We start from the raw sequence: 23,797 nt of genomic DNA on the forward strand, positions 1-23,797 counted from the left end.
CTCGCGGGTCAAACGCCAAACAGTCAAAAGGCTAGGTAGCTCCGATCGATCCACTGTCATCAGTATACTGTTTCAAGCAAATAATTGACATTCCAACTAACATCTTTTAATTAAGTATGCAAGCTGCGACTGTGATTTAGTATGCATACTAGAGCATGCATGCAAAATCAAATCAAATTAAATCAAAAGCGCACACAACAACCGTGCCTCCTGGTCGTCCTATCCATCTATCCTGATCATCTTTCTCTGAAAAAGCCACCGATACAAACAAGCAGTACTAATTGAAGTAGTCGTGCGTGGTGTGAAGAGGGTTTTAGACAAAGCGTTGACATGTCTGTTGTGTACAGTGTGTCCGTGACAATTAAGCAAAAGCAGTGTTGACATGTCTGCATGTCAGGTGACTGTCAGTATATATATGTACAGATCTCCCGTTCCACGCGGGCCCTGCGCGAGCTGGCCTCCGCGCGCCCCTCCACACCCCCCGCAGCCCACGCGCAGATATGGGCCTCGGCTAGCCCAGCGCGCCCACGGACCCGCATGCAGGCCGCAGCTTCGCTCCTGGCCTCGTACCCGTTGCCATGCCATGCACGAGTCTGGCAATCCTCGTAGCTGTTATTCTTCTATACATGTGAAAGTAAAAGGATATTAATTTTTCAGTGGTGTGTACGTGCCACTTATTACCAGAAAATATTTTCTAAACAATTTGGAGAAGGTTAGAACAGTGGTTAATCAATGTTACTCAGGGATGTCGGAGGCATATGGGTGCAAAGGCGTTAGTAGCTTGCTATGGTTATATAACAAGGCATGTGTTTGGTTTCCTTGCCTTGCATAGTAGCTTGCTAGTGGGCAAAGAAAGGTGGCGCTCAAATCTTTCTAAAACAAAAATAAACTAGCACGTTTATCCCAACCTTACATGTTACAAGGTGCAAGACTACATAACCAAACGTGCCCAAATCGCCAAGAACAAAGCCCAGCAAAACTATGTGCCTCTCCAGTGAAGGTCTGAAGGAAAACAGTTCAATTTTCTTGCATTGATCTCCACTGAACTGACATTCTTCAAACTACAATCACATTCCTTTCCCCCCCACACTTTGAACTGAACTGAAACAAGCTCATTCAGTCTTGGATCACAGAATTTGCAAACTTAGTGTACATAAGCCAATTTGCCCCATTTAATTTACTATGATGCCATCTTATTGGAGTATTAGCATCACCATTTAACCAAGACTAAAACTAAAGCTAGCACATATCACACTATTTGTATTTACAACCTATGCCGGTTTATCTACATACGGAAGAACAGCAACATCATGAGTTTTCTTCTTGCCGTTCCTTTCTTCAGTTTAGATAAAGGAAAAAAAACCAGCAATTAAACTCATGCACTGTTCTTTGGAAGCGTGGGCATTTTCATATGTATATGGCTATATGCTGATATATACTGTGATACCATCGAATCTTTCCAAAAACAATGGACTAGCAGGATAAAGTGAAGCAGTGGGCAAAGGAGCTTGTTTACCAACCAACCTTACATTATGTATTGCAAGGTGCAAGGCTATAACCAAACGTGCCTATAATCTCCAAGAACAAAGCCCAACAAGAGCTGTGTGCTAATCAAGTGAAGATCTGAAGAAAAACAATGCAACCTTCTTGTGAACTGAACTGGAACAGGTTCATTCCTGAATATGCATGAAATCTAAAATACAAAGTATTTTTAGTCGTCATATACATTCAGTCTTTTGGGCCTTAGAATTTGCAAAGTGAAAGTAAACAAGCCAGTTGGTCCCATTTACTATGAAAAGCCATCTTATTGGAGCTAGTACTGTATATGGTACCATTTAACCAAAACCAAAACTAATAAAACCACATCCATCTATCACACTAATTTGTAATTACAACCCTATGCCAATTGATGTACACAACAAGAACAGCAGCAGCATGAGTTTGATTGCAGTTCCTTTTATTCATCTTAGATGTAAAGGAAAAAACAGCAACCAAACTCATGCGCTGCAGTTTTCTTCTTTTGGCAGAATGGGCATTTTTATATATATGTATATGCTGATGATACTAACGATAGTGTACATTACACAGCTTCTGATCAGGTACATCTGCCATCACGTTACGTACCTAGCTGCGAGGCCGATGCCGTCGACGACGACAGCCTCCTGCCGCCGCCGTTGGGTTGCCTGTCGAGCGGGACGGCGGGGTGGTGTCCGGTGAAGAGGGCGAGGTGTCCGATGAGCTTGTCCTTGCGGGAGAAGGAGGTGCCGCAGGAGCAGACCCAGCGGTGGTCGCCGCAGTGCTTCTCGTGGGTGCGGAGGTCGGAGAGCACGGAGAAGTGCTTGCGGTTGCAGCGGTTGCACACGTACATCTTGGGGCAGTGGCTCCGCTTGTAGTGGTTCTTGGCGCAGATCACCGACTTGAGCGGCTGGAACTTGGCGTGCTTCCGGTTCCACCGGCAACCCTCCTGCGGGCACGAGTAGTACGACCTGCTGCTCGTCGTCGCCGCCGCGGCGGAGTCCCCCGCGCCGGCGGCCTTGGCCGGGTTCGCCAGCGCCGCGCTGCTCTTGTACTCGTCGCCGTGCGCGCGCATGTGCATACGCAGGTTGGCATCGCGCTTGAACCCCTTGCCGCACACCTGGCAGTAGTGCGTGTACTTGGCCAGCAGCTCCGCCGCGTCCAGCTCGATGATCGTGCCGCCGCCGCCGGCCTCCTCCTCGGCCGTCGTGGCCGCGGTCGCCGGCTGCGACTGCGACTGCGATGGCACGGCCGTCCTGGCGTGGATACGGTTGTCGTAGCCGTAGCCGCAGCGGTGGTGGTGCTGCGGCTGCCACTGCTGCTGCATGACATGATGGTCCATGACGACGGCCGCCTGGGGGCCAGTATCCGGCATGCCGCTGTTCTTGGCATGGCCAACGGCGGCGGCGGCGATATTATTGGTAACCGCCGGCGCCGCATTAGCGGCGGTCGTAGATGACTGTGCACCCGCGTGCAGGCCGCAAAGTTGCTGGAAGGCGTACATCATCGAGGAGGCGGCGGTGATGATCTCCTGGATGACGGCGCCGGCGCTGGACACGGCGGCGCCGCCGGGCCCATCGTGCTCGACCGCGAGCCCGACGAGCGGCTGCAGCTGCTGCACCTTGTCCCTGAGCACGGACAGGTTGTAGAGCAGCGCGTGGCAGTGTGCGTCGGCCGGATCGGACGCCGGCGGCTCCATGAACCCGCCGTCCATGCCATCGAGGGCATGGTGGAACAGCTGGTTCTGCACGAAGTAGGGGTTCCCCCCTCCTCCGATCATGCCAGCTAGCTTAGCTTGCTACTTTCTCGATCTCTCAGGCTAATCGATCAGCTTGCGATTCCGCGCATGCGATATGGAATAATCTACCGAGCTTTGAGAGGAGGAAATTGGCGGTCAATGGAGATAATAAGGGCAGAAGGAGGAGGTGGGGGGAAGGGATGGATCGGAGATCGAATTGGAGATGACGACCTGCAGGGGCGGAGGAGGAAGGTCAACTGCCCCAAGGCCAAGGGCGGGGTGGGGGCAGGGCACTTGAGAACATCCCTACTTGAAGCCTCCCTCAAATGGCACCCAGCCCGAAAGGTGACATGCACACACTGTTATATATGTGCATGACTAGCTAACATGTCAGAAATAGAATAAACTACCATATGCTCCCTAGCTATGTTCATAGTTGTATGCATGGCCAATATAATGCAACAAGAACATACAGGCAGGAATATCTTGCTGGTGTATTTTAGCCCAATCATGTCCCAGCTCAAATGTTTGTTTAACTAGGTTGGTCTTGGAGGAAATTAAATATACAAGGTTCCTTTATTGGCCCTGTTGCCATTTGATTGCTTCTCCAAGGCAGCAGCTCAGCAAAGCAAAAATGCATGTGTCACTGACCTGTGGGACCATCCATGTCCTTCCAGATCTACCGATGGATCAGTGGCCACTGCGCATACACTGGAATAATTAAAAATGCATGGACCTGGAGTAGTAGTTGTGTGTTCGAATGCAAACACTGTTATAGGACATGTTGTGCGAGGCTCTATCCAGGACGATCCATCGAGGCTCGCTAGCTGCTCGTAATCCTAACTGTTGAAAAAAATTCCTACAAAAAAGTGCAGTCCTAGAAAATAGATCTAATTACCTGCATAATTAAGTGGTGATTTGCATGCCAAAATTTACTATAAGTGACAGGGTATTATAATCTTTTCACGTCAACACTAATCTATCTTAGAAAAACAGAATTGCATTCTTCGTTGGACAGAGGGATTGCCAAGTTCTAGCTGGTATTAACAACTAACGAGTTAGCAGTATCCCCCTGAGTGAGAATGCGAAATTAAAGTAAACACAGTCACAATGGAGTGCCACACGCCCATAATCTGTAAACAATAACAAGTGACGCACACACTGCTTCCTCTGGTTCTTCCTCGCAATATTGTATCGTGCAAGCGTAGCTACGTTGTTATATATCAACCTAATTAATAATATACTCAATCCACCGGGAACTGGTAAGCGGGAAGACAAAATCTGTGTGGTCATGCTTTTTTACTGGCGGTAAATGAATTGGCATTATTAGTCCAAATTAAAGGACACTTTGGTAGGCCACGAAGCATTGACAGGCACTTGCTTTGTGCAATTAGTGAACGCTTCAAAGCACATAGACTCCAATTTTGCCGCAAACTTATTGGCCGTATGATGCGCTAATGAATCAGTCTGCAGGGAAAAAGAAACGATCTTCCACAGATGTGTCAGCAAACGAAAGTACGAAACAATCAGTCTGCAAGGAAAAAAGAAGTGTATAGTTCTCATACAGTATGACTGGGTAAACTCCACAGGGCACTCGCCCCTTCAAGATTCATTTACCTGAACATATTTTGGCAGACATTTGTGCACTAGCTAAGATTAGGGGTAAGCATAAATTCAAACACAGGCCAAGAAAACATGGGCCACAGCCACAATCTCTACAAGAAACCTCAACTAAAACAAACACTGGGCGCGCTGCAGCTTTTTCACCTAGGGTTGGTGCTGTGACTGTGAGACTTGTGTTTCGCCTTTGCCTTCTCTATCAGGGGCTTCAACTGCTGCTTCTCCTCGAGAATCTTGAGGAAATTGAACAAGAACGGCACATAGTTGTGCTTCCTCCTCATGTTCTCTGTCTTCCACTTCTTCACCTTCTCTTCCTCCATTATGATTTTCTCCGTTACAGCCTCGATCTGAGCAGCCACCTCTGCTAGAGACTGCTCGACAGATGGCACATGCCTGGCAGAAGGATCGCCCATCTGCTGCAAGAGGTTCTCCCTCTTCCTCTGCAGGTCTTTCAGCTCTGCTGTGTACATCTCCTTCCGGTTCTTCAAGATTGCCATCACACTGAACCTTATCTCATTCTGAGTGAACCGATCAATGTGCTCTTGAATCACAGGCTGCGCTACCCTAAGCCACCCCGCCTCACCGACACCACCTGGGCATTTCCCCAGGCTTATCGGCCCTTCCTTAAGTCCATCGAGTTCATACAGGACTCCATCCACTGGAACATAGCTTATGAAGTGGTAGACATCGTCATCCTTGCTAGATGGTTTCTGCTCCTCGGGGACCTCTGACCTAGCAAATGAGTTGTTCAAGATACGGATGCTTGAGCAATTCACTATTGCCAATCCCTTGAGCTCGGGTGGCAAGTCCTTTGCAAATTCCTTTAGCTTTTTAAGCTCATCGCTAAGGGTGATACCAGGAGAGTTCAAGAGAACAGAAAGGATAGCTTGGGTTGCACACGCGTTATTAATTATCTGCAAGGGAAGAACAAGCTTGATTTTAAAAGATTTCACATGAATAAAGGTGGTAGGAGTAGCTTGGCAACTCAATGCTTCTGACCTGGTTGGCAAAGAAAAGGTTTGGGACTGTATCCTTGATGACAGGGCGCTCATCCTTTTCTGGAGGTCGCCATTTGTACAGCACTATGAGCCCATATATTGGCCTGGCAAATGCCAACAGAAATTAGGTGAATCTAGAAAAAAAGAATGACATTCGCGTTAGAGCTAGATGCAGGATAACATACTGAAGATCATTGAGAGCATCCAGGTCAAGTGAGTAGAGTTCATCAACCTGATAAGGGGAAAAAATAGCATAGCATATCATGCTCTGCCGGCTTTTCTGAATGTAAAAGAAATACCAAGCGAAAGAAGAAAAGGCAGAGCCTCACTCTTGTTTCCCAAAACATTAAATTCTTGTTCTATATTACTGCACAATATATGTAGTTTTAGTATTTAGCAAAGGTTAAAAGCTTGTAAAGTACGAAAAAAGGTACAGGGATCAATAGATCAAGGACAAACAGCTACCACTCCATTACTATCTCTACCTGCGTATGCTAACTGCTAAGGTGACAGCAATGCTTTAAATAAAGTCGTCGTGGACTTGTGAAAGACCGCTTACACGGTCCAGGCAGCCTAAAGAGTAATGTTAAACTAATCCGATGGCCATTTATATGTTTTAGGGGACCCTAACATCTTGCAAGGGCTGTTTTATCATACAAATATCTGTTTTTCATCAGGAATTGTAGCACGCAACGTCTGTCATAAAGCATTTCTTAAGAAAAACTTTGTCAGATATTCTCATTGTTCATGCCAGTGTGGATAATTGCTAAGGATTCCATTCTGTGAACAGGAAAAGGATGCATTGTATGCTGACTTTGGTACAGTACAAATACACCAGAATCCCGATCCTACTGTATAGATATTAAAAGGTCGGGTGACTGCTTGCTAAACATCTACCTTTGTCAAGAATATAGACTCATAGAGTGAAAATGGTTGATCACTTACTTGAAGACCCTTCAGTTGCATCTGCTGCAACAATTCTGTAAAAACACCTGTAACACAATAAAAGGCTCTGCGTTATTTCTTCCTTTGCCAGAAAGGCGCTCAACAGTTACAAGGTGCAACAAGAAATTAACAGTGTGTGGTTGAGCTGGTTGACATATATCATCATGTGGAGGAAGAGGGTTCTAGGCTCTATAAATTATTTTCTCACCGCAAATGCATGAGACAGGAAATTCTAAATACAGAATGACCATTGTGTTAGTCTGAGGCAGTCCAAAATGAAAAGGCACAAATACTGTGAATTGCAAACTGAGAATGACCAATGTGTTAAGACAATGTCCTAAAATACCTGGGCGTGCTCCGAAGATTGCAGCAGGTGTAGGCAACTAGGCTTGCGCATCTAAATTTACCAGGCTTACTAAAGTCAGATGTAACTCACATGTACTTGTTATGAAAAACGTATTCTGCTAATGTAAATATGGAACACTAGTACAGACAGACTGCTCCGAACGCTATAGTATCAGCATCCAATAAAAAGAGCATGACATCGATAAGACCTTGTACACATAATGCATAGTCAGTAGAGTTGCCAAAAAAGGACAATCAGCTATAGCCATGTGGAACCTTATCGTGTGCCATATGTGGAACCCTGTGTTTTTTTTCCAAAAAAAAGAACAACTTTGCAAGGTGTACTGTAACTACTCAGTAAAAGAAGAATAACTTACCAGGATCATTCTCGATTGCAGCCCAAGGCATGTTGAGATGTTGTGACTCCAATTCTGCGCATAGAAAGTGACAGCAATAAAGATGCATTCTGGTTATGCAGAAATTGGTGGTAGCGGGCAGGGGAGGACCCAGTATAGGACATGGTTGTACACATAACCCAATAATTGTTGCAAAAGAATCGAATTTAGTAGGTAAAATCATGGTCAGATCCGAATACAAATACCACAGGGTAGGGGTTTGGGTGTTGGATTTCGCGGAGCAGGACGGGAGGGAGGGGAATGGGCGGGCATACCCCTGTCGGATGCTCGTCGCCGGCGAAACGCCCGTCGCCCAACGAAGAACGGGAGGGCAGCGCAGCTCGCCCTGTCGTCGCCGCTAGGAAAGGAAGGCCGAGACCGAGAGAGACGGAGAAGAGGAGAGAGACGTCGTGCTCGTGCGGGACTGCGGGGGGAGAAGAGGAGGAGCCGGACGGGACAGGCAGGATAGAACGCTTGGCACGGCCTAGGAAGTGACCCAGCCCAAACCAAACCATCGCTTTGGCCCAGCCCAAACCACCGGCACATTTCACATCTGTATCCATCTTGTCCACTGCTCCTTCCGTTCCAAATTATGAGCTCATTCTAACCTTTTTAACTATTTTATATTTGACTAAAATTATAGAGAAGATTATAAAGATTTATAACATTGAATAGATATATTATAAAAATATATTTAATGAAAAAACTAATGGTATTTGTTTGGTATCATAAATATTAATATTTTGTTGCATAAATTTAGTGAATGAAAATACATTTAATGAAAAAACTAATGGTTCTTATTTGGTATCATGAATATTAATACTTTATTGTATAAATATGGTCAACCTTTGAGATACTTCAATTCCAAGAAAGTTATAATAACTTATAATTTGGAACGGAGAGAGTAATAAATATTTGGGGTCAAACTTTTAAACTTTAACTATGAATAATAGTAAAATATTTATAAAGATTACTACATTCATCATGAAATCAGAAATCAACTATTGATATATTATGTAATTATTTTTATTTAAACTATTTTATAAAAGCTACTTTGATAATGGACGAAAGAAGTATATATCCTAATCATCTCTGAGACTCTGATAGTCAGAGCCAATTAATGTCTTTGTGCTTGCAATGGTAATATTTCCAAGGACCGGCGCATGAGTGCGCCGGAGATCTACTCGTAAGAGCAACTTCAGCGGATTCTCTAAATAGCTCTCTATTTTAAGTTTAGAGGCTAAGTAAAAAAAAAACACTCCAGCAGGCCTTCTACTTGGTTCCTTATTTTGGGGAGGTCTCCAAATTTCTCCCTCCACCTTCCATTCCGGGGGGGTCTCCAGGGAGTCATCTATCCATGGAGTTATTGTTCGAGTTGAAGATATTTTTGCAGCCCTTAAAAAAATAGAGAGAACCCCATTTAATCTTTAAAGCAACTCCAAAAAGTTCCCAAAAAATTCTTCCCCAAAACGAGATATTGGGGACTATGCTAAAATCTTTTTCCCTCATAAATGTATCAATCCACAAGAACGTATCAATCCACACTTAAAAAATATCCCAATAATTAAAAAAAGCCACGCAGGGCAGCTCCCCCTCGCGACAACCCCCTACCCCGCGCGAGCCCCTCGCGATCTCCTGCGCCGCCAGCCCCCAGTACCATTTGATCCCTGCTCGGCATTTCTAGCTTGTCGGTGTGCGCGACACGCGCCCAATCGTACCGCCGCGGCGCGGTCGGCCTCCGGCACCTGAAAGGAATTATCGAATCATCCATATATCAACCTACTATGAATTTACAGCTACGGCAATTCATCGAACAGTTCGTGAGCAAAAAGGACTGAATAGGTAACGGGAAGGAGATAGCAGCTTGAAGGACTGCATACTGACCCGGAATGCGGCGTCGTTATTGCGGATGCGGAGGCAGTGGACGACGACGCCGGTGGCGCCGTCCTGGGTGATCCACTTGCGTTGGGCGTTGAGGATGCGGGTGAAGGTGGAGTGCTTGAAGGCGGGTAGCTCCTTGTAGAGCCAGGCGATCCTCGACCGCCGCCACTGCTCCGGCAGCTCCTCGATCTCGAACACCTGCAGCACGGGGGACCTCACCGCGTCCCTCTCGTGGGCCCCCGCGGCCCACGCCTCGCCCTGGAACAGGCCCGTCCCGACCTCCTCCTCCACCTCCGCTTCCTCATCCGCGTCGTCTCCATCCTCGTCGTCAGACTCCAGCACGAGGGCCTCCAGCGCTGACGCCGCCCTTGGACGCGACACGGCGAAGCGGCGTGGGGCGGCCGGTGCGTGGCCGATGGGCGCAGTGGGGCAGCCACTGCGCGGCGCCTGGTGCCCTGGTGCGCGAAAAAAAACGCGCGTGGGAAGGAGGGCGGACGGATCGGGGAAGACGCAACGACGCGAATATGTAATTTCTCTGTGCTTGCAGTGGTAATAGTTCCAAGGACCGTCGCACTCATGCGCTGGAGACCTCGTCGCACTCATAAGGACCGGCCGGAGTCTTCTCGTGCGCCCAACCACCCCATTCTTATCCAGCGTCCTCTCTCCAGAACTCTTATCCACCCCATTTTTTTCGCTGCCGGCCTCTCCACTGAGTTCTGCTGTCCGTGGAGGGAGGAGGATTAGGAGAGACGGCCATGGAGACACTGCAATGGATTGTCTCGGCCGGGACCAACATCGGCGAAGCGATCCAACTGAACAGCGAGCTGGAGCGCCTCCGAGACACCTTGCCCAAGGCTCGCGTGCTCATCTGTCGCAGCGAGTGGGGCATGTTCAAGGACAAGGAGCTGGCGAAGCTTCTCTCGCGTCTCAAGGACGCCACCTACGACGCGGAGGATCTTCTCCGCGAGCTGGATGACCAGGTGTTGCGGAAGAGGATAGAGGACGCTGACAGGAGCAGAGCAGGTCAACTCTTATCTTCCTGTCTTAATCTTGCAAAAACTTTGGTCCGCCGTAGCAAAAAGAGGATAAGGGAGGTACAAGATAGGCTTGAAAAGGTTCTGGCTGAGATCGAGTGGATGCTGAATCATATGGGTCTTATGAGTGTTGAGCTATCGCAGAACATGCCGGAGACAAGTTCGGTCATCAGCGCTCCGGAAGTTGTTGGTCGTGACGATGAACGAGAGGCTTTGATCAAGAAGCTTGGTGTGATGATTGGGCGTGAGGTCCCACGGAATAAGGTGATCAAACTATTGGGAGTGCCACTCGCTGGGAACAGAGGTGGTACTGGTAGAACTGCAATGTCTAATGGGAAGAGAGCAGCAGCAAGCAATGGTGTCGCATCTACATCCAGAGCCAAGCAACCAAAAGGAAACGGTGGCAGGGCTAGACTTGCTGAAGCTAACTGCACCAACAGTGTTTCTGTCATCTCGATTGTCGGCATTGGCGGGGTGGGGAAGACTACCCTGGCTCAGTTCATCTACAATGATCCAAGGGTGAAACACCATTTTGGTGTCATGATATGGGTATGTGTCTCAGACTTCTTTGACAAGAGAAAGATAACAAAGGAGATCATTAAATCCATCCCTGGTGAGGAATACAACTCATCGAGCAGTCTAAATGCTCTTCAAATTGAATTGGTGAAGCGGCTGAAGATGTGCCCAAAATTCCTTTTGGTGTTGGATGACATTTGGCCGAACGCTAATGCTGATTGGGAGGCGTTTTATGCACCATTGAAGTATGGTCCTGAAGGCAGCATGATCTTAGTGACTACAAGATCTCCAGTGGTTGCTACTCGTGTCACCACAAGCAACTGTAAGCCTGTCCCACTTGAAGGATTGCCTACTGGTATATTTTGGGACTTCTTCAAAAAGTGTGCATTTGGTACAAATGACCAAGAGTCATATCCTCTATTGCAAGATATTGCTCGGAGCATTTCTACTAGGTTGTGTGGGTCGCCTTTGGCAGCAAAAACACTGGGACGCTTGTTGAATCAGAGCCTGACAGAAGAACACTGGAGGGCTATCCAGAAGAGTGAACTGTGGGAGTTACAGCATGAAGAGAATGAGATATTACCAGCCCTTCAACTGAGCTATTTGTATCTCCGAGAAGAGGTTAAGAGGTGTTTTGTATTTTGCTCCATGTTTCCGAAAGATTATAGCTTTGAAAGAGATGAGATAGTTGACCTTTGGGTGGCACAGGGCTTTGTGGCGCCAGGGGGAAGCATACGTCCTGAAGATGTGGGGATTACTTACTTGGAAGAATTGAGGAACAGATTTCTTTTCCAAACTGATCCGAAGTTCCCGAATAGATACGTAATGCACGATCTGATCCATGATATGGCAGTGTCCTTTTCTATGGATGAATGCTTGGTGATGCAAGATTTAAGAAACCAGAACAAGAGCAGAATGCAGAATACAGTTCGTCACATGTCAATCGAGGTGGATGGTGAATCCTTGACCAGAATGGGAGACATTCAACATTTGAATAAATTGCACTCACTTAGGTTTGGAATCGGATTTCATGTTGAAATAACCTGGTTTAATCAACTTTCCAACATTCTATTTTTGAGCCTAAAAGGTTGCAAGCTGGTAAAGCTACCCGATAGCATATGTGAGTTGAATAGTCTTCGTTATCTTGATATATCTGATAGCAATGTGGAAGAATTACCCGGGAAACTCTGGTGCCTCTACAGCCTACAAGTTCTTGATGCAAGGGGTTCAAATCTGAAAGAAATTCATCGGGACGTAACAAAGCTAATCAACTTGCGTCAGCTAGCACTGCCACCACGAGCCTCTAAAGCCTTGTCAACGGTAAGTGGGCTTGGAAATCTGTCTTGTCTACGAAACTTGATCGAGTTTAGAGTTTCAACAGAGAACGGGCGGGGAATTGGTGAGCTGAAGTTCATGAATCAGCTCAGTGGAATGCTTTCTATCAAATCTCTTACTTATGTCGGAAGCGAGGAAGAGGCTGCTGAGGCTAGACTTGTTGAAAAGCAATACCTTAAGAATCTTATTCTACAATTTCGACCTTATTATGCTAGTTCGGCGTGCAGTGATAATGGAGTGCTTGAAGGCTTGCGTCCTCATTCAATAATCGAATTCCTTAAAGTCAATGGCTTTTGTGGTGATAGGTTTCCAAGCTGGTTTAAGCCAGAAGACCTACCAAATTTAAGAGGCCTGGATCTTGGCTATTGTGGTCACATCGAAAGTTTATCAATTCCCTGCTTTGCTGACGGAACACAAGTTGGTTTAAGGGGTGATGATGGAACGCAGCATGCAGCCGGCAGCATCAGTCGCAGCAATGGCATCGCGCCCTTTGCCTTTTCACGCCTCACTGATTTACGTGTTTTTCACTGCAAGAATCTGACAAATCTTAATCAGTTCTTGACCCCAGAGAAACTGCCATCCATCAAGTCGATAATAATTTGGGAATGTTCGAGTCTAACATCAATACCGTTCCACAGTTTTGTGGGATTTGTTTGCCTACGGGACCTGAAAATCTATAGGTGTGAGAAGCTGGAGTGCCCACAGGAAATGGTTTTGTCCCCCTCACTCCAGCGACTCTGCATAGTGGACTGCAGTGAGCTGGAAAGGTCATTTCCAGCCTGCCTAGAGAACCTCACCTCTCTCACCCTCCTGGAGTTGGGTAGATGTCGTAACATCAAGTGCATCTCATTGAACTCGATTGGCTCAAACATGCTCAAATGCCTGGTTATAACTGACTGCCCGGAGTTGTCATCCATCGGAGGATTGCAAGGCCTTGCATCCATACAGCATGTCAAAATAATTAACTGCCCTAAGCTTACCGAGGTACAACAGCCCTTCGTGAAGAGGGAACTGCGGACCAAGGAGGGGAAGGAACTGCTCAATTTTATTGTAACGTCTGTGATGCATGGTTAGTTTCGACAAGTGATGGAGCTGTGGGCCGACCAGCCCGGGCTCCAGTTCTACACGGGCAACTTCCTCAAGGGCGGCGCCGTCTACGCCAAGCACGGCGGGCTACAAGTTCTCGCTCAAGAAATAGCTGCGGGATTGTAATTGTATCGTCTGGATGTGGGGTGCGTGCTAGGCTGCGACTGCGAGTAATAAAGAGTTCTTGAAAGTTGAAACTTGATCGTGTGTAATTTAAGCAAGCAGTGCAGGCTTCGCCTCTGTCTAGCTCAGGAGCTGCAGCAAAGATGTGTATGGCTAGTTTGCTTGCGATGTGTGCTAATGTGCTAGCAAGGAGGCGCAGGAATAATGGAGTACAGATGCATGTGTAGATTCATTCTTGATTCCAGTGGTACATTGTAAAAAGATTACATTAACTGCAGGTGCATTACAAATAAAATCCAGTCATGATATGATGCATTCTTCCTTGGCTTACTTATTCCAGCAAATTAAATCCAACCAACACGACTCGTACAGCTAGTGTACAGTACAATCATCATCAAGTAATACAGTACTCAGTTGCTAGTACATACATAGCAACTGCTAGTAGTATCGATGGATCGATCGCGAACCACGAATCGTCGATCGGCTAAGCAGACAGGAGGAGGAAGTCTGCGTCCTTCTCCAGCCTCTGCATGGGCTCCGGCTGCAGCGCGAGCTCGACGTCGATGCCTCCCTCCCCGCCGCGCCCCGGGTAGAGGTACACCATGCCGTCGAACTTGTTGTTGCCGCCGCTGCGCACGCGCTCTGGCCGTCCGAAGCCGAAGTCGACGTCGTAGACCTTGAAGCGCGGCGAGCTGCCGACGGCGACGCAGTTGGGCCCGGCGTCACTGTAGTGGAAGAGCTTGGGCGCCGCCTCGTACTCCTCCAGCCTCCGGGTGACGGCGGCGGCGTCGTGGTCGTCGATGGCCTTCTGCAGCAGGCCCGCCGCCAGCTCGGGGGGCCCGCCCAGGAGCATCCCCGCTGGCACGCCCGTGAAGACGGCCTGGATGAGGTTGCCGAAGTAGGCGGGCGGCAGCGGCGGGTCCAGGCGGGCGCGGCAGTCGGCGAAGACGGCGAAGGCGGTGATGTCGGCGGGGCCCAGCCCACGGGCGCGGGAGACGGCCCGCCAGATGTGGGCGCCCAGGGACTGGAACGTCGAGAAGGGCTTGGCGCCCGGCGGGAGGGCCGCGTTCGCGGCCGCCTTGATGCGGGCCACGCTGGGCTCCGGGAAGGAGAAGACGCGGGCCACAAGAGCCTTCTTGGGCCCGTTGGGGTCCGTCTTCTCGTGGGCCTCGGCGGACTCGGGAAGGTCCAGCCGCACGCGGACGGAGCGGGCCAGGGACCGCTCGTGGATGGGCTGCGGTGGTAGCTGCTGCGAGGAGGCCTCTTTACCACCACCAGTGCGGCTGAGCTCGGCCCAGTAGGACATGAAGTGCCAGGTGGAGGTGCCGTCCAGCACGGCGTGGTTGAAGGCGCACCCCACAGCCAGGCCGTCCTTGAGCTTGGTAAACTGCAGGGTTTTTTTGTGTTTTTTTTTGTTTTACAGCAGCGGCATACTGATGTAAAAAATTGCAGTAAATGGAAAGGTACTATAGTAGTACTGTGGACTAATGCATGGAATGGTACAAAGCCAGCAATGCAAAATTCATTCAAGAAGACTCATTTATCATGGGCATTAATGCGGATCGATCCACATTCAATTCAAAGTAAAGGATGAACAATGCTCCTATACTAGCTTGTTCGGCTGGACTTATAAACCGACTGAAAAGCTGAAACGGCTGATTTGTTGTGAGAGAAAAACATTGTTCGGTGGCTGATAAACCGGCTGATAAGCTGAAGCGAACACTGTATTTATCATGGGCATTAATGCGGATCGATCCACATTATATTTGCGTACCACATTCAACTGAAAGTAAAGGATGAACAATGCTCCTATACTACTTTTACTATGTGATGAAACAGATTCAGGGGGTGTTTGGATCTTTAATCCCGACTAAAATTTATGTCACATCGAATATTCGGAGGCTAATTAGAAGGACTAAACATGAGCTAATTATAAAACTAATTACACAGATGAAGGCTAATTCACGAGACGAATCTATCAAGCCTAATTAATCCATCATTAGCAAATGTTTACTGTAGCATCACATTGTCAAATCATGGACTAATTAGGCTTAATAGATTTGTCTCGCAAATTAGTCTCCATCTGTGCAATTGGTTTTATAATTAGTTTATATTTAATACTCCTAATTAGTATCTAAACATTCGATGTAACAGAAATTTTAGGAGGTGCTAAAGAAACAAACGCCCCCTCACACACACACTCCTGCTGAACAGTGCTATATATATATATATATATATATATATATATATATATATATATGTCATCTTTTATTCTGGTGGTATGTGTATATGTCCCAAGTGACAAATACACTGGTGATACTATCAGTAATTTGGACGTTATTGTACCACTGAAATTAACCATTTACAGACTTACCAAGGGATTTGTTTCGGTTTGGAAAAAATTAAAGCAGCATATACATCTGTAATATGACCATGATGCATGCATGCAATGCAAATCCAATGCATTTATATACTGCAGAATGGACGGCGAGATAGATCTCGGCAGAAACAATAACTACTAACCTGGACGGCGAGCAGCGGTCGCCGGAGCCCCTCGAGGTTCATGACGCCGGTGTAGGGCACGAGGCGCTGCATGACCCGCTGGGCCTCCTCGTCGCAGTCCCCTCGTGCGAGGTCGTCGACGGCGACGCCCTGGGCCTCGGCCTCGAGGACCTCGGCCCCCTCGTCGCCCTCGACGGCGAGCGCGCCGTCGGCGTCCTGGCGGATGCGGCCGGCGAGCGGGTAGAAGACGCGGAGCGCGTCGGCGAGCGCGGCCGTCATGCGCGCGACGGCGTCGGGGAAGTCGAGGGGGCCGGCGGCGGCGGCGCGGTAGAGGAGCAGCTTCTGGTTGTAGTAGAAGGTGATGTAGGGGAGGTCGAAGGTGGCGAGAGCGCAGCGGCTCTTGGCGGGCGCCACGGTGCGGGTGCCGGTCACCGTCACCGTGGACGTCTCGTCGGCGCTGCTGCTGCTGCCGTTCTCCGCGGCCATCGCTGCTCTGCTCTGCTTGGTAATCCCTCGATCGCAAGCCTAGCCTAGGTAGTGTAGTGTGAGCAAGCTGGAGGAGGGAGTGAGTGAGATAGAGAACGATGAAGCGAGGTGGGTGAGTGATATAGGCCGGGATCGAGGGAGGAGCCAGCGAGAAGGAGGCGGTGTTGGTGGGTCGGGCATTAATGGTGTGGTGTGGGGTGGGGTGGCCACTGAGGTCGGGAGAGGGAAATGGCGGCCGGGGAAGAGAAAGTGATGGCGATAGATGGTAGTAGATGGGTTCGGTTGGGAGGAGGAGGTGCACATTTATGGCTGGCACTGGCCGGAGCCGGACTTGATGGTTGGGGAGCACACCCCACCTCATCATCACCACACCGCAGCAGGAGTATTGCTTGCATGCCACCCGTCAAAAGCAACTAGGACACAAGAAAAGAAAAAAAAACTTTCTCGTGAGCTAACAGCTTTTATTTTCACGTAATGGATTATTTAGATTTATATATATATATATATATATATATATATATATATTTTATATACTTGGACTTACAGATGCATAATGATATATATACGAATTTATAAAAATCTAAACGACGAGCGAGTATCCTCAAGTAAAGGCGAATGGGTTAATGCTGGCCCAAACACGTAATGGTCCAAGCAATCCACCTCAATACTAGCTAGGATAGAGACCGATCATCGAGTGGCTAACTACCGACATTAGATAGCACAATCATCAACCATTATATATAGTAGTATATTTAGCATCTAGTACTTTGATCAGTAAGCTAGCTGCTGCATGACGATGCTTGCATTTACTTGCATTAGTGCCTGCTTAATTAGTTTCATGGAATTATTGGTGCGTGCTTAGTTAGTTCCATGGAATTATCGGAATTATTGGCGCTAGCTAGCTATCCAAATGTGTAGCCAAGAGGTGGTATGCGCATTTCTTCAGGGTTTAATGCTGGAGGTCCCTCGTCGGTCGGCTTGGTTGAGGAGTTTGTGCGCTCCAAAAAGCGGATCAAGAGAAGCGCAACGAAGGCTTGGTGTGGTACCTTATTGTACCTTTGCCTCTCTTCAGGGCCTTACGCCAAAGTTTCTGCACCTGGAGTTTGAGATGTTCACACTCACCACGGGTACAAAAATTCAAAATGTGTTGCGGTTATCATGCATGTGTGACTCAGGAACAACAGGCAATTCGGTTTTCGTTGAAGCTCAAATTTTACATGATTGTGTATGGAAATGTTCACCTATGTATTGTGCCTTGGAATGAACAAGATATATTGTTCACCTATATACACTGCATGCGAGATGATCAGAATGAATGGCCTAGTACTGTTGTAGATGCATACAATGCATGGACGACATGTATATGGACTAGTAGAGTAGGAGAGGTTATTATTAGTGCCCTGTATATATGTGCTGGATTGAGAATGGAATGCAGCACGCAGAGGCCGGCTAAGATCAGAATGCAGACAGCTCACCTCAGATCAGATCATGCATGTAAGAATAAATTGGGATGGAGTGAATACTGTACCTACCCCCTTCTGTCCACCGGCCGGTGTGCATGTAGTATCCATCGGCTACTATACTGTGCATCATGGCCCAGTTAATAAGCAGCCGTTGCGAGTCGGTCGGTCAGAGGAGACTCAGAATTTGAAGCGTAACGTAAACGGTATCCAAAACCGCTAACGAATACTACAGTAACATCAGATGCTGCAGAGAGGAAGAGACCAAACGAGGGAAGACCGCAGCAGCAGTTGCTCCGCTATCGATCGGTTTAGGTGCTGTTTAGATAACAGGGCACATCGGATGTTTGATACTAACTAAGAGTATTAAATATAAGTTAATTATACAACTAATTGCACAAATGGAGGTTAATTCACGAGACGAATCTATGAAACCTAATTAGTCCATGATTTGATAATGTGGTGCTACAATTACCATTTGCTAATGATGGGTTGATTAGGATTAATAGATTCATCTCGCGAATTAGCTAAGGGCTTCTGCAATTAGTTTTATAATTAGCTCATGTTTAGTTCTTCTAATTAGCATCCGAACATTCGATGTGACAAGGGCTAAACTTTAGCTCGAGGATCCAAACACGCCCTTATTACCCACACCTGTTTAGATGTTCCTCTTAGCAGATCCCACAACTACTAGGCTAGACATGCATAAAGGCATTATTGAAAATACAAGAGTTGTATTCGGCTGAGATTTTTTGCTACTGATTAGTGTTATGTGAGAGAGAATAAGCTGCAGTACGGCTGATAAGCCGGCTAAAAAGGGCAGCCGAAGATGCCAAAATATTCTCCGGCCCTTAAAAAGCTATTGTTGACGCCCTTTTCGATCAACACACGAATGCGCTAGCTCGCGCGTGCACCACGTGATCACCTCGTTGGAGTCTCTGCTCTTGGCCGGTCAGATCGGTCAGGCAGGCCGATCGGACCGGTCTGGCACAGGTTTGCCGCGAAAAGCCTAAGAACACCACCTCGGGAGGGATCCCATCGGAGGTGGCACGCCTATGGTTGCTTTGAGATCGGTCAGTCCACTCAGAGCATCCTCAAACATTATCGAGACGAAGGAGAAAAACAAGAGGGTTGGAAAAGCTAGGGTTTGGAGATAAAAGGTAAATAAATGTGTTTGACGATTGGGGTGATAGCCCTCAATCGGCCAGGGCCCTTTATATTTATAGGGTGGGAGGTCCTTTCCCGCAAGGAAATCCCGTTCCAACTCCAATTCGACCAGGACTCCTAATCTTGTCTCGGACTTGGGGTGACTGGTCTGATCGGTCGGGGCCATCGGTCAAACCGGCGGGCACGTGCCTGATCGGCTACAGAGGCTCGGACCGGTCAGACCGCCTGGAGGAACCAGTCTGACCAGCTGGTTTAAGCTCAATCGGCTTGCTGCCACTTTTGGGCGTCAACACATGCCCTCCTATTTCTTGGTAAAACTTGCGTACCAAGAAATAAACTAGGTCTAAAGACGATGAATTCCGCCGACCATTTGTCCTAAGGGCAATATTTCAAAACATCGGCCATATTGCTTCAAATGTCTTGCCAAACATTCGGATGATACCTTTTCAAGTACCTCCCGTTCAGAGCTCTAGGTAGCTGAAATCTACTCAATATCTCTACCATATAGGAGCTTCCACGAAGCACACTTGTAATCTTATATGGCCCTTCCCAACTTGGTGACCATTTCCCAAATTCATTGCTCTTGGCTCCTATAGGCAGGATTGTCTTTCACACTAGATCTCCTACCTGAATGGCCTTGACCTTCTTGTTATATGCTTTAGTCACTTGAATTTTATCTCTTTCAATCCTGACCAAGGCCTCCATCCGCTTGTCGGTCACTTCATCAATGGTATCCATCATTAAAGCATAATAGGTATCAAAATCAAGATCATTCTGCCTAGCCAACCTATATGCACCCAGATTTACCTCGACGGGTAAAACGGCTTCTTGACCATAGACAAGCTCAAAGGAGTAATCTTGGTGGCGCCATGTCTAGAAATATGATGAGCCCATAAAGCCTCAGATAATACCTCATGCCATCTTTTAGGACTATCTTCTATCTTTTTCTTGATGAGCTTAATTAAAATCTTATTGCTAATCTTGTTGCTAGACTCGACTTGACCATTAGCTTGAGCATAATAAGGACATGAATTGAGCAATTTGATTCCATAAGATTCCACAAACTCGCACACTTCTTTGGATACAAATGAAGTTCCCTGATTCGTAGTCAAAGTCTGTGGAATACCAAATCTGTGTATAATATGCTCCTTAATGAACCCAATCACCTCTCGATGTGTCATGTTCTTAAGGGGAATCGCTTCAATCCACTTGGTAAAATAATCAGTAGCCACAATCACAAAACAATGCCCCCTCGATGAAGAAGGATGAATCTTGCCAACAAAATCCAATCCCTATCCTCTAAACAACCACGGCTTTATAATTGAATGCATCGATGAAGCAGGTACCAACTGATCATCCCTGAACTTCTGACACTCTTCACAACCTTTGTAGTAACGAAAACAATCGGCTATCATATTAGACCAATAAAAACAAGCCCGCTTAAGAAGCCATTTCTTCACCCGAGCCGATTGAGGCGTACCACAAACTCCTTCATGCACCTCTGCCATAGCTAGTCTGGCCTGATCAGAACCCAAGCATTTCAAAAGCAACCCATCAATCGTCCGACGATACAATTCGCCATCCACCTAAGTAAACTTGAGTGCCCACCGTCGAACTTTTCTGTCAACTGAACATTTAGAATTCTGTAAATAATTAATCAGAGACATTCTCCAGTCATCCACTTTGTCATTAGCAATTTCGGGACGATCCACGGCCGCAGTGACATCTTCACCAGATAGATCGGTCAGACCGGTCGGCTGGGCTGGTTTTGGAGGAGGCCGGATGGACTTGTTCCTCCAGGACATAACACTCGGCTTCGTAAAGCATTGGCTTCCTTTCATGAAAGTTTCTTTTCTGAATGTTATAGCTAGATGCTTGTTGTGCTAGAGCATTAGCCCTCGGGTTCTCTTCCCTTGGTACATGATAAATAGTAACTCATCCATGCAAGATATGATGTCTAAACATTTATCAAGATAAGCATTTAAGAATCCATCCAGGCATTGGCATACTTTGGATACTTGTTGTACCACCAGTAGGGAATCTCCATAAACTTCAGCATGTTTTACCCTCATCTCTTGTAAAATCTTCAAACCAAATAACAAAGCCTCATAAATAATAGGATCAATTAATCGTTTTGCAGCTTTTGGGCATCAATTGCTACATTTTTGCATCATCAATTAATCGTTTTGCAGCTTGGGTTGGCATATGTCCATGACGTTTAATTTGTCTGTTATCGTTCTTTATCAAAAAAAAAATTCTTGGCGGTGAGTGAGCTGCATATATGCTACTCCCTCCATTCTAAATTGTAAGTCATTATAAAAATTTTGAAGAGTCAAAGTATCTCAAATTTTATTAAATTTATATGATAATATAATAACATTTATGATGTCAACTAAGTATCATTAGATTCTTTATCAATTATATTTTCATAGTATATCTATTTGATATCATAAATCTTTATATTTTTCTCTATAATTTTGGTCAAATTTGAGATGCTTTGACTCTTCAAAATTCTTAAAATAACTTACAATTTGGTTACAATTTGGTAAAGAGGGGCCAGTATCATATTGCAGCAGCAGAGACCAGCCGCGGCCGGCACCGCATCCACCAACGAAACTTCGTGCTGCAAGCTGAAAGCAACCAAAGGTGGCCCAGAGCTGGGTCTCATGAGAGTTGACGCTCTGCAAACCGGTTTACTAGCACTGTTTGACACTATTTACAACTATAGCACAGAGCTATTTCGAAGATCAATCCATTTCCGATCAAGTGGTTTGGGCTCGGTTCACTTTGCACACCCGCCTTCTTCCTTCATTCAGCCTTGCTCTGGCCCATCTGTTACTCGCAGGAGGCCCAGCCCATGACAATCAAGCTCCTTCGCTTTTGGTTTGCCCTCGATGACGATTCAAGGAGTCTATGGGCGACGTACGGTCTTCTTAAATAATTAGTCCAGAAAAATGAAGAAAAAGATGGAGGAGAAAGAAACAGAAACCATACTGTACCATGCGATCTACATCACCGGGTCATGTTCCTGGATTACGTGTTCTATAGTACGTACGTAATCGATGGAAAGCAAGATTGGATTGAAGGCGAACGAAGAAATACAGTAACATGGAGTCTCTCACCAAATCACTCCAACTTATTTCAACAACCTCCCGATCACTGGCTTACTCGACTTGATTCCATCCATATTCCGATTCCGATAGAATGATGATAGATCGATCGATCCTCTCTACCTAGTAGTCGTCGTCGTAGTCACCATCGTCGCCGCCGGCGTACAGGTCCTCCTCCACCTTCTCGGCGACGTGGTCCTCCAGCTTGTCCTCCAGGTAGCTTGCTCCCCCCGCCAGCGCCAGCCCGCCCAGCACCCCCGCCGCCGCGCCTACCGCCAGCCCCGTCCCCATCCCCATCTTGCTGCTCTTCCCGGGAGCAGCCGTGGCTGGAGCGGCACCGTACGCCGCGGGATCACCACCAACCGCCCCGTACGCCGCCGGAGGGGGAGCGGCGGCAGCTCCGTAGCCACCGCCGTAAGTAGCAGAACCACCGGCCGGGTAGCCCGCCGGCGGCGCGGCGTACGCCGGCTGGCCGTACGGCGCCTGTCCCCCTCCCGCGTAGTACGGGTCACGCGAGCCTGCTCCGGCGGGGTTTCCGTACCCCGGCGCCGGGTAGGGGTTGGGGTCGTAGTAGCGCGCGGCCTCGCGGACGGCGACGCGGACGTCGAGGCGGCCCTGGGGCCTGCCGGAGGGGCGCTTGAGCGTGAGGGTGCGGGAGACCTTGGCCCCGATGCCGGCGTCGTCGAGGACGTCGCGGAGCGGGAGGCGCGCGGATCCGACGAGCGGCTTGACACCCTCGGCGGCGTTGGCGTGGACGACGTCGATGCAGAGGACGGCGTCGTCGAGGCGGGCGGCGGAGGGAGGAGGGAGCGGGACGACGAGCTTGTCGTCCCAGACGGGGTTCTCGCCGTTGTCGAGGTCGACGCGGGTGGAGCACTTGGGGCCGTCGTCGACCCAGAGCACGGCGTAGGGCTTGAGGTCGCCGTTGCGCCAGTTGACGTTCTTGAGGTTGCTGGCGGAACCCACCGTCACCTCAACCTCGTAGCGGGAGCCCATGCTTGATGCCGGATGCTTGACGATGCTTCTGGAACGGAAGCGAATGGAGAAACGGATGGGATGCTTTGACGATGGCGATGAGAAAGAGAGGTGTGGCCTGTATAAATAGGTGGGCGGAGGATGGGGGCCGGTGGCGGTGTCGCCTTGCCTTGGGATGGACGAACGCGACGGCTGCTGCTAAAATAAACAAGAGAAAAGCTAGGATGCATTGCTCGCCCATCATCGGTTTCTTCTTCAGTTTCTTGCGCCGTTGCGTTTGAACGGACGATGACTGCTTGCGCGTCCGTTTCTTTCTTCCTGCTAGTACGTACGTCAAACTTTATTTCTTATGGCTTAAGATCTTGGACTCCAAAAATTACCATGCTCCACTACTTTTCTTTGTTACCAAGGAAGGGGAGAATGGGGGAGAGGGACACAAGAAAAGAGAGGAAAAAAAAAAGCTTGCGTGAACAGACGGAAGGGACTATGATAGATGTATGTTGCACACCAATTCTAGCTTATCCATACTACAACTTGCAAACTAGAGACTGCTTGCTGCTTGGGTA

The 23,797-nt window shown here is 47.9% G+C and overlaps 6 protein-coding genes across 6 annotated transcripts; 1 reads left to right on the forward strand and 5 right to left on the reverse strand.

The window, feature by feature from the left end:
• Window positions 1–84: 84 nt before the first annotated feature.
• Window positions 85–3,689, reverse strand: LOC117861324 (protein SENSITIVE TO PROTON RHIZOTOXICITY 2). The gene is made up of 2 exons (XM_034744855.2): window positions 2,125–3,689; window positions 85–620 (listed from the first exon to the last, which is right to left on the reverse strand). The coding sequence occupies exons 1-2, from the start codon at window positions 3,293–3,295 to the stop codon at window positions 613–615; spliced, it is 1,179 nt and encodes a 392-aa protein (XP_034600746.1). The 5' UTR covers window positions 3,296–3,689; the 3' UTR covers window positions 85–612.
• Window positions 3,690–4,769: 1,080 nt separating this feature from the next.
• On the reverse strand, window positions 4,770–8,001 carry LOC117859530 (ubiquitin carboxyl-terminal hydrolase 2). The gene is made up of 6 exons (XM_034742653.2): window positions 7,832–8,001; window positions 7,539–7,592; window positions 6,817–6,863; window positions 6,057–6,103; window positions 5,873–5,975; window positions 4,770–5,787 (listed from the first exon to the last, which is right to left on the reverse strand). The coding sequence occupies exons 2-6, from the start codon at window positions 7,567–7,569 to the stop codon at window positions 5,017–5,019; spliced, it is 999 nt and encodes a 332-aa protein (XP_034598544.1). The 5' UTR covers window positions 7,570–7,592; window positions 7,832–8,001; the 3' UTR covers window positions 4,770–5,016.
• Window positions 8,002–8,959: 958 nt separating this feature from the next.
• On the reverse strand, window positions 8,960–10,040 carry LOC117859531 (pentatricopeptide repeat-containing protein OTP51, chloroplastic). Its single transcript, XM_034742656.2, has 2 exons — window positions 9,441–10,040; window positions 8,960–9,301 (listed from the first exon to the last, which is right to left on the reverse strand). Exons 1-2 carry the CDS (start codon window positions 10,038–10,040, stop codon window positions 9,164–9,166), a joined length of 738 nt encoding a protein of 245 aa, XP_034598547.1. The 3' UTR covers window positions 8,960–9,163.
• Window positions 10,041–10,056: 16 nt separating this feature from the next.
• LOC117859528 (disease resistance protein RGA2) lies at window positions 10,057–13,846 on the forward strand. Its single transcript, XM_034742650.2, has one exon. It carries the CDS (start codon window positions 10,193–10,195, stop codon window positions 13,394–13,396), a length of 3,204 nt encoding a protein of 1,067 aa, XP_034598541.1. The 5' UTR covers window positions 10,057–10,192; the 3' UTR covers window positions 13,397–13,846.
• Window positions 13,780–16,765, reverse strand: LOC117859529 (BAHD acyltransferase DCR). The gene is made up of 2 exons (XM_034742651.2): window positions 16,055–16,765; window positions 13,780–14,918 (listed from the first exon to the last, which is right to left on the reverse strand). Exons 1-2 carry the CDS (start codon window positions 16,517–16,519, stop codon window positions 14,016–14,018), a joined length of 1,368 nt encoding a protein of 455 aa, XP_034598542.1. The 5' UTR covers window positions 16,520–16,765; the 3' UTR covers window positions 13,780–14,015.
• Window positions 16,766–22,207: 5,442 nt separating this feature from the next.
• On the reverse strand, window positions 22,208–23,633 carry LOC117860989 (uncharacterized). The gene has a single exon (XM_034744436.2). The coding sequence runs from the start codon at window positions 23,250–23,252 to the stop codon at window positions 22,380–22,382; it is 873 nt and encodes a 290-aa protein (XP_034600327.1). The 5' UTR covers window positions 23,253–23,633; the 3' UTR covers window positions 22,208–22,379.
• Window positions 23,634–23,797: the final 164 nt, after the last annotated feature.

The sequence above is a fragment of the Setaria viridis genome, chromosome 6, assembly GCF_005286985.2.
Source record: "Setaria viridis chromosome 6, Setaria_viridis_v4.0, whole genome shotgun sequence".
NCBI classification, from domain to species: Eukaryota; Viridiplantae; Streptophyta; class Magnoliopsida; order Poales; family Poaceae; genus Setaria; species Setaria viridis.